At 44.7% G+C, this 10,170-nt stretch overlaps 1 protein-coding gene across 3 annotated transcripts in view; it reads left to right on the forward strand.

Annotated features, from left to right (window-relative positions):
• The first annotated feature begins 3,420 nt into the window (after positions 1 to 3,420).
• The window catches only part of RBIS (ribosomal biogenesis factor), a 575,724-nt gene continuing 568,974 nt past the window's right edge, over positions 3,421 to 10,170 (forward strand). For all 3 annotated transcript variants that reach the window (XM_078613766.1, XM_078613764.1, XM_078613765.1), the window contains exons 1-4: positions 3,421 to 3,579; positions 6,111 to 6,242; positions 7,042 to 7,155; positions 9,530 to 9,654. In XM_078613766.1, coding sequence (XP_078469892.1) covers positions 6,123 to 6,242; positions 7,042 to 7,155; positions 9,530 to 9,604 — 309 coding nt within the window. In that variant the 5' untranslated portion in view covers positions 3,421 to 3,579; positions 6,111 to 6,122 and the 3' untranslated portion in view covers positions 9,605 to 9,654. The remainder of the gene's footprint in view (positions 3,580 to 6,110; positions 6,243 to 7,041; positions 7,156 to 9,529; positions 9,655 to 10,170) is intronic.

Genomic DNA, 10,170 nt, shown 5'->3' on the forward strand with positions numbered 1-10,170 from the left:
CGTGTGTGTTTGTTTGGGATTATGTGCGCGGTGACGCCATCGGCGCGTGTTGAAGGTGGGTTATCTCCTGGAGGTGGGTGATGTGACGTCACCGCGCTGTGACGTGATGTTCATGCCGCTGTTTGTATACTAGCGTATAAATAGCAGCTATATAATCCTAGATTTGAAGCTTTCGTGACTGCAGGGATTCATACTCTTAGGTTTTTTCGGTAAAGTCACGTAGGTAAAATAATAATAAAAATAAAAAAATAAAATCACTATTTATTATTTATTATATTATTTTTTACCTACGTGACTTTACCTAAAAAACCTCAGCTATATAATCATACCTGTCCAACGCCCTACCTTACTGCAGACCAATTCAGACCGTACTGGTCACCCCGCGCCACTATAAATCTCAACGTTCATCCGACAAAGTCCCATCACAAGAGGGAGAAACACAAATATGAAACTAAATGTGCCCGTATTAAAACGGCTGTACGCCGTATGGACCTGAAACACAAACAAAATTTCCCTGTACAATAATGCGGCGGGGGTTTAAACCGTATGTGTCGATGGGCATGGCAACACGTTCAGGAGATAAACGTCGAGGTCTGCTAGCCGCGACTAGGAGGCTGAATTTGTGTAGTTTGTGTTTTTATTCATCATCCTCCGTCGAAGGAGCCCAGGAGCTCTGCGGTACGTGATTTTGGACCGCGTGTCCACAGCGGTGACTTTGGTGAGCTTTCTGGAGAATGTGTGGCAAAGTGACGTCATTGTGCGCAGACGAAGAGCGTGGGTGACGTAAAACCCGGGATGGTACGAGCGACATGACGTATTTGATGGGGGGGGGGGGGTGTCGCGCCGTGCTGACATGACGTCACGTGCGAGTGTAGATGGAATTGCGTCACTATTCGCTGTTTTCGCCCCCCAACGGCTGGGCGTGATGTCGCCTGCAAGGCTCACGCGGAGATTACGTCATGGATGTCACGTGGTTGACGTCATGTGTGGCAAATTTGAATGACGTCATACTCTTAGGTTTTTTTAGGTTAAATAATAATAACAAAATAAAAATAAATGAAAATAACTCAATAAAATCACGACGTTTCGGAGGCAACACAAATCTCCGTCTTCAGGTGGGACCGTCACAGCTAAATTTACTGTATCAAGTGAAGAGAAATCCAAGAGACAAGATCTTAAATACTGGTTAAGGGGAGGGGGGAGTAGCTTATCTGAATGTGGCAGTCAGGGACTTGGAAGATGTGGGGGCGGGTCTAGAAGGGAAGGTGGGTGGGGCTAGAAGGGGGGAGGTGGGCGGGGCTAGAAGAGAGGGCGGGCGGGGCTAGAAGGCAGGGTGGGCGGGACTAAAAGGGGAGGTGGGCGGGGCTAGAAGAGGGAGGTGGGCGGGGCTAGAAGAGGGAGGCGGGCGGGGCTAGAAGGGAGGGTGGGCGGGGCTAGAAGGGAGGGTGGGCGGGGCTAGAAGAGGAAGGTGGGCGGGGCTAGAAGGGAGGGTGGGCGGGGCTAGAAGGGAGGGTGGGCGGGGCTAGAAAGGGGAGGTGGGCGGGGCTAGAAGGGAGGGTGAGCGGGGCTAGAAGGGGGAGGTGGGCGGGGCTAGAAGGGGAGGTGGGCGGGGCTAAAAGGGAGGGTAAGCGGGGCTAGAAGGAGGAGGTGGGCGGGGCTAGAAGGGAGGGTGAGCGGGGCTAGAAGGGGGAGGTGGGCGGGGCTAGAAGGGGGAGGTGGGCGGGGCTAGAAGGGAGGGTACGGCCGATGTTGGCTGCCTAAACCAAAATAGCAGCACTGTTAAACGCTGGGGATGTCAACAACTCGGTAAAATAGGATGGTACAAATATGCGTAGTTAAATATTTTTTTACACGGTTAATAAGTTATTTTCATTTTTATTGTTTTTATTCATTTATTTTTTATATTTTTTTTTCCTACGTGACTTTACCGAAAAAACCTAAGCGTATGAATCTTTGCAGTCACGAAAGCTTAAAATCTAGAATTGAATGACGTCGTCTCTGAGTGCGAGTTTTTTTGTCATTTTAAAAAATAAACGCGAGGCTTCTCTTTGCAAGGGTGCCCGTTGCAAAGTGCAACATTGGCGAACAACAGTTGTGCTAGTTTAACACGTCGGCTTTCGCAACCGATATCATCCATAATAGAGGTTTTTTGGGAGGTTAGATCGCGAAAATATGTGTCGTTAAACCCGCCACCACCCGACACAGACAATTAGTAAAGTTTGTCACTTAAACAGAACATGCCAATGAGTTACTAGCAGAGGTGGGACAAAGTCATTGTTATGCAAGTCCAAGTCGAGTCGCAAGTCATCAAATTCATGACTCGAGTCTGACTCGAGTCCAAGTCACATGACTCGAGTCCACACCTCTGGTTACTAGTACAGCACTAGTGTATAATGTAGTAGTGTAGTGTATAGTGTAGTATATAGTGTAGGGTATAATAGTGTAGTGTATAGCAGAGGTGTGGACTCGAGTCATGTGACTTGGACTCGAGTCAGACTCGAGTCATGAATTTGATGACTTGCGACTCGACTTGGACTTGCATAACAATGACTTTGTCCCACCTATGAGATGTGGACTCGAGTCATGTGACTTGGACTCGAGTCAGACTCGAGTCATGAATTTGATGACTTGCGACTCGACTTGGACTTGCATAACAATGACTTTGTCCCACCTCTGGTGTATAGTGTAGTATATAGTGTAGTAGTACAGCACTAGTGTATACTGTAGTAGTGTATAGTGTAGTAGTTTAGTGTAGTGTATAATAGTGTAGTGTATAGTGTAGTATATAGTGTAGTGTATAGTAGTGTATAGTGTAGTGTATATTGTACTAGTACAGCACTAGTGTATATTGTAGTGTAGTGTATACTGTAGTAATGTAGTGTATAGTGTAGTATATAGTGTAGTGTATACTGTAGTAGTGTAGTGTATAGTGTAGTGTAGTAGTGTAGTGTATAGTGTAGTATAGAGTGTAGTGTATAGTGTACGAGTACAGCACACCGGTGTGTTGGTGAGCCAAGCCACAACAGTTACAATCTGAGTACGACGTTTCGCCAGTAATCACAACTAGCTTCATCAGGTGACGAATCTGGCCATCGCCTGATGAAGCTGGTTGTAATTACTGGCGAAACGTCGTACTCAGATTGTAAATGTATTATGAACAGTTGTATTAGGAAAGTGAAAACGCGAGAAAAAATATTTAGTTTCTGACGTAATTTATTTATCTTTTGAAAAAAATAGGGAATTCATACACGGCCATCGTCATCATTATCAGCCACGGTCGATCAACAGCATCGGTAGAGAGACATGACGTCAGTAAAGAGACATGACGTCAGTAAAGAGACATGACGTCAGTAAAGAGACATGGCGTCGGTAGAGACATGACGTCGGTAGAGAGCCATGACGTCAGTAGAGAGACATGACGTCAGTAGAGAGCCATGACGTCAGTAGAGAGACATGACGTCGGTATTGGAGAGTGATGTCATCGCGCCTCCCTCCTCCCCACGTGCTTCCTGGATCCATCCACGGCGTTGAAGAAACACGTGGAGTGTACAGTGCAGTCTGCGTGTGGGCACTACACAGGTAACGAAGGTGTTGTAGAGTTGTGGTTATCTTCAGTCAAACTTAGATAATAACGCCGTTAACCTGGTCGTGTTAACAATTAAAACATGTGTTTTTTAAACGACAACGGCGATCGAATGTGCGGCATTGACGATCACGTTTAGGTGCGTTTAACATGCGAACCATATTCATAATAAGAGTTTTTGGGTTAGATCGCGAAAGTATAAATGCGTTGTAACCCTCCACCACACGACACAGCGGGTAAACGAAACGCGCCAGTAAAGTGACGCCTACAGCCCACCGGTGTGTTTGGAGAGTAAATCCACGACGTTTTACAATTTGAGGCCGACGTTTCGCTGGTAGTGACATCCAGCGTAGTGTTATGTGCGCGGCGTGCTGTAAGCGAGGCCCGTCTAACGAGGAGGCTTTCATCGGCCATGGATATGCCCTCTCCCATGACTTATAACGATGTAACAATCCACCGAGACTCCCCCCCCCCGCCCACGGCAACACGAATTGGTGTCGCTCAAATGTACGCAGCGGATGGAGGTTTCTTTCACGGGCGCGTTTTCCGTGTCTGCCTGGGCTAGGCTACGGATTTATTCGTGTTAAGTTCGTTATGATCCAGTGGAGATCGCTAAACGGGGTCTAGACGTGATCCTCCCCACCCATACTCTCCTTCAAGACCACATTTCATACGGACCACGCGGCAAATGTCACGAAAATCCTTGCGATGTTTGGATTATGTTTCGGGGAAAATCGGCAAAAATAATTAGTAAATGTAACTAAATACGTCCTCGAGTCTCGACGACGTTACATAACAACGCGTCCTTAATGATCGAGTTAACTTTGACGGATATTCAAATAACGAATGCATCGTACGTTTGATTATCATCGACAATATTACATATTTTGTATTGTATATAATCGAGAACGTGCGAAATCAATCGGTGTCAATCGATAAACACGTTCAACGATCAAACGGAAATATTCTGAATTTTAGATGTTGTCGATTATCAAACGTAGATGCTGCATTTTAACGTGTCGTAGATTTTCAACAGCTGGTGCCGACTGAATGGAAAGCGTAATAAGTAATATTTAAAAAAATACTTTTTAAAAAACACGCTTTAATGAAATGTACCGTACTAGTAAATGGAAGTGTTCTTAATTTGAAGCTTTCGTGACTGCAAGGATTCAATGCTCTTAGGTTTTTTTCGGTGAAGTCACCTAGGTAAAAATAAAAAATAAAATAATAATAAATGAAAATAAATCAATTAAATCACGACGTTGATGAAGGAAGCTTGTGTTGCCTCCGAAACGTCGTGATTTAATAGATTTATTTTCATTTTATTTTTACCTACGTGACTTTACCGAAAAAACTTAGGAGTATGAATCCTTGCAGTCACGAAAGCTTCAAATCTAGAATTTTCTCCATAACCTCCGGGTTTTCCCTCCACGTTTCGAATCAACGTGCGTTTTAAAAACATTTGGCTGTTATTAATGTCCACGATGATAAGTCACTTGGTTGAGCTATCACATTTGTGGCCAAGTCGCTTCTGAAAAAGAGCCGTATAGCTCAGTGGGCCTTTGCCTGGTAAAATAAAAAAAAAAATAGTTTAATAGTTTGGGCTTTCTATCTGGATCCTAAGAAGAAACTTCCATTTGTGGCAATTTAAAAACAGCTTGGGCTGATTTTGTCAACGTGAGTGTGGGCTGACCAGTGTTAGCACAAATAATGTGACAAATGCTGCTTCCGGGAACGTAAACAGTGAGAATTACCGGCTAAATAAATTAACATGTTAATTAAAAGCATTGTTTTTTATTGTGTCTAATTGTTTTTAACTTGATACTTGTTGCTATGAGATAGCCAAGCTTTGTTCTTATGACCAAATCCTTCCGGAATGCGCGCCTGATCTTGTCAGATCTGCGAAGCCCTAAGCAGGGCTTAGCCTGGATAACGCGCTGTGCCACCAGGCATACGGCAGCAGGTGTTAGGCCCAGGACAGAGCGACGAAATCCATTGGTGGCACTATACTTCTATGCGCCACGTCTACAGTATACACAAGGGGTTGTTTGTTCAACCGGTTGTTTTTCTTAGCATGAGCGGTAACCGCTTTGGGTAAGAACGGTTACCGGTTTTGCAGCTCGTATGTCTGAAATAAATGTCACACATTTCCATTTTATTTACTGAGAAATTATGGCAAATGTACCATGGGGTTATTTTGACCGCCGTGTCGTTTGGGAGTCTCCGTGTGCCAATCGGTGCACTCGTTACTGACACCGCACTGGAAACAGTCCACTGGATAACAAAGAAAATGGTTGCTGGTTTCCCAGTTATCATTTAACGATCCTCATCTACACCCTTCGCCGAAACCAACCGCACGCACCGGCGTGGTGACGTATGGTCAAATAAACTCAGTCCTTGTGAATGTCGTGGGGAGGCCCCTCATCTCGTGGTGGGTTGTCAAAGTGGTTTCATGCGACCACGTACTCGTGTTTGCTACTTGAAGTTGATGCTGTTGACCTTGAGTGTTATTATGTCCGTGGCACAGCGGGCCGGCGAGATGGGCAAGCACAAGAGTCGGCCGCCTTCACAGAAGCAGAATGGCCTCTTCAAAGTGGCCAATTCAAAGCGCCTGAAAGTGAAGAACAAACCCAAAGCCGTGATGACCAACCTGAAAAAGGCAAGGCAGGGATGACATCGATCTGTTGATAACCCCGGAGCAGAGAGTAAACACCACATGTCACCAGCTCCACATGTCTTTCATTGTGAACAACACTGATTCGATTTTAATTGTCTACTCATTTCATGTTAGTCGTAATGATTATAAAGCCACACCTATGACCAAATAATCTGGGACACGACTAGTCTCGTGAGATCTGGGAATCCAAAGCAGGATTTGAGCGTCGATAGTGCGTTTAATGGATGACTGCCATGCATAGCAGGTGTCATAGTCGGCTCCGCTATGTGATGGGCAGCAGAGGGCATGGCAGAAAAACCCATATCCCTGTACAGTAAAACCTTGGATTGCGAGCATAATTCGTTCCGGAAACGTGTTTGTAATCAAAAGCACTCGTATATCAGTTGTGATCACGTGGCGCTCGGCAGACAAAGCGTATACACGTACTACTCGTATTGCAAGACCTCGTTCGTTTATCAAATTAATATTTATTTCAAAAATTTGCTCGTCTTGCAAAACACTCGCAGACCAAGTTACTCGCAATCCAAGGTTTTACTGTACTTTTTTATGCTACCACATCTGTGCTCCCTGCCTTCAACCCACGATCACTAGCCTGGTGAAGTAAGGTCAGATAACACCTGCAGGACCCGCACAGCTTAAGGGATTGACAGAAGAGAGACATGTACGTACGCACGTGCACACACATGGGGTTCGGTTTACATGCACACCGGTGCGGCGCCTGGTTTAGCGTTCGCTTGGGTTGTACTTGAACACCGTTCTTCCTCTTTGTGCTGCGCCGCAGATCAACATCAAAAACAAGGAGAGGGTGAGCGACAGCGACAAGAACTTCAGCGAGGTGCACGCACAGGTGGCCAACCCCGCCGAAAGCGGCACAAAGGTGGCCGAGCCGACAAAGGTAACGCCCCACAAACGCTTGCGTGCCGTGAAGACTGGGGGACATTGTCCAAAACGTCACCTATTGTATACATTTTCCTTTTATGAGGGCAGTGTTAGTGATGGACGTGTTGAGTTGTTTTGTGTTATTTTTATTTGTCCCGAAAAAAATGTGTTTCATTTTGAAAAACGCTTTGGGGCCCTTTGTGCATCAGTTAAGGGATGTGGGGGGGAGCCACTGTGGTTCAGATAGGTCCACACCCAAGCGTGTCAATCAGTAGGGGGAAACTAAAATCGCTATTGAAATCACGCAACTTAAATCGTTGCCTGCGACTGCTTTGTCCAAATGTGATCCCGGATAGTTGTACAGCAAGGAAATCAAATGGCATATATCGAGTTAAAATCTTGATTTGGTCGTTACTGTGAGGCCAAGACACCTACAGTTGATCATCGATTGTCCGGTTTCCAACATGTGGCAGTCTCGGGCTGATCCGGCGAAACCGTCAAAACAGCTCCAAAGTCTACCAGTCGTACGATCAGCACCATGTGCGTGACAAAACAGTCGCCATGCCTGATTTCAGTGTTAAATATTACATACAGTATATTGTACACTACATACGTAATGAAAATACTGACGTAGATACATCACCCCATGCAGAGTATTTTTAAAGTAGGATATTTGTTCGTCTCTTTTGTTCGTTTATGCCAATTTCAAAGAGGAAACAAATTTAAAACAGCAAAAATATGTAATACCTAAAAACGTCATACAAGAATGTGCAAAAATAAGCTATTTTAAATGATGAAATTATCCGGCGTTTTCGAAAATCTGGATAATTGATTATCTACTGTGTTTAAGAATCTGGCTCAGCTGACATTGTTATTCTTCCCGATGAGGTTTGATGTAATTTTGAACGAAAGTCTCCTAATTGCTCATTTTATTCGTGAGAATTTGTCAACCTTCCAGTGAGCCGAAAAACGTTTAACGGGCGATTCATTTATTTGACCGAGTTAGGTGGTGGATGGTTTATGTAACCTTGGCCACATTACGTGACCGAACACACAAAAAAGTCTATTATGAATCAATATTCGCTGCCAAAACCTACGAGATGACTTAAACGGCGTGTTCAGGATTTTAGTAGCGAGTCATAGATTTCAAAGGTCCATGTGACTAAAATGCATTGCTGTCAGTCTCCTCTGTAAGCAAACCAGTTATGCAACTGATTGTATAGACGTCCACGTGAAAGCCATTCAATTGCATGTGAATACGTTGCGCAACCGATTGTTCAGTTGTGGACCTGATTTTAGAAGGCCATTCGAGTTAGCTGTTAAAACAGCTTGAGTGGGAAGAGCCAAATGCAACTGTCAGTTTTTACAGATTTTAAAACAAATACTTGTTCCACTGCTGTGTAGGATGGTGTTGGGCCCTTAAAAATTATTATTTAATTGAGTGACCAGCAGACGGCCCATCTGTGAGGCCTGTTATCACTTTTAAATGTAATGAGACTGGCTGCAGGGAAGAGCTTGTGGGCTTTTTTACAGCAAATTTTATCAAAGTGGCCCAATACAGATTGGCTTGGAGTTGTGCCAGCAGTACTGACCACAAGCATGTAACTAACGCGGTGGCTAGGAGATGTTAACTACCACGCCTGGTATACAGGAGGTCGTGGGTTCGATCCCGACCCTGACGCCTGTACATTTGGAGTTTGCATGTTCTGCCGTGGTCTCTTGGATTTTTCTCTGGGTCCTTCGGTTTTTCCTTCCACATTCAGAAACATGTACTTACAGTATTTAGCTGTTATACATTTCCACGTGATAAGCTACTTCTTTCAGCTATTATTTGTGGTCAGGTCTCTTTGGTGAATGATTTGTATAGCTCAGTGGGCCATGCCTGGTAACAAAAAAGTTGTAGTTCATAGTTTTGAAAATAGATGAATAACCAGTGGCAAAATATAGTGATATGTTTTTACCCTTTAAACTGGTACAAAAACTGACACCTTTATACAAGGCATCATGTGTAAATGCTTACCCCGAGCTCTCAATACTCTGATAGTGCGCTGTTTTTGAGTTGTATGCCTTTTGGCGTCATCTGGTCCAACACCAATGGAGACTAGGCTCTAAGAAAAGCTGTCTCGGGTGTGGACCAATCAACTTCAAGGACAGTGCTTATCATTATCAGAGTTGTTTATTTTTGTTTGCAATTTGACTGCTTGTGTTGTGGTTATTGCAAACATGATGCCTTGTATAAAGGTGTCAGTTTTTGTACCAGGTGAAAGGGTAAAAACCTATCACTAGGATATGAATTGTGTGCATGCTCAGCTAAACAGCCTCAAGCAGGGACAGGTGTCACCCAAACACCTTCATGAACAGTGTGCACGTGGTGGTGGTGGTTGTTGTAGATCACGCGGCAGAGGGCGGCTCCTGTGCAGGCACCCAATGTGGAGGATGCTGCTCAGCTCTTCTCGCAGCTGTGACGAGGTGGATGTGTGGCCGCGACCACGATGGGACCCGCAGCCCCAATCAGGTTCGTTTGACACACGTGGGAAATAACCCCCGCGATTTGATTCGATGGACATGAAATTATCTCTTAATTTCGAGCAGTTATATCGGTGCAAATATATAAATGTAGTTTGTGGGTGTGTGGCAGATTTGCTAACAAAAAATACAAAAGCTTAATTTTATGCACGTAGGTGCCCAAGCAGTCAAGTTTATTTTGTTTAACTTGGTGAGAATTCAAGAGGCCAGGATAGTCTTATTTGCAAGTAACCTGGAGCGTTTATTTGCCAGTCGGGGAAAATGATTGATGTGTAGTCACAATTTAGTAACTGGCAGTTAAATTGCGAATTTTGAAAATTTGGACCCTAACGACAACACACGACTCTTGCGAACGACGTCACAGGGTCTGTAACGTCCATTGTGGACGTGGAGTAGACTGTGCGTAATATTAGTGGTTATTACACCCACACAGTAATCAGGGCGGCCGCTGGATCTGAACCGTGAACTTCTGCAACAAACGGTGAACGTGCTACTGCTAGGCCAT

Source organism: Lampetra planeri, chromosome 42 (genome assembly GCF_965212315.1).
Source record: "Lampetra planeri chromosome 42, kcLamPlan1.2.h2, whole genome shotgun sequence".
NCBI classification, from domain to species: Eukaryota; Metazoa; Chordata; class Hyperoartia; order Petromyzontiformes; family Petromyzontidae; genus Lampetra; species Lampetra planeri.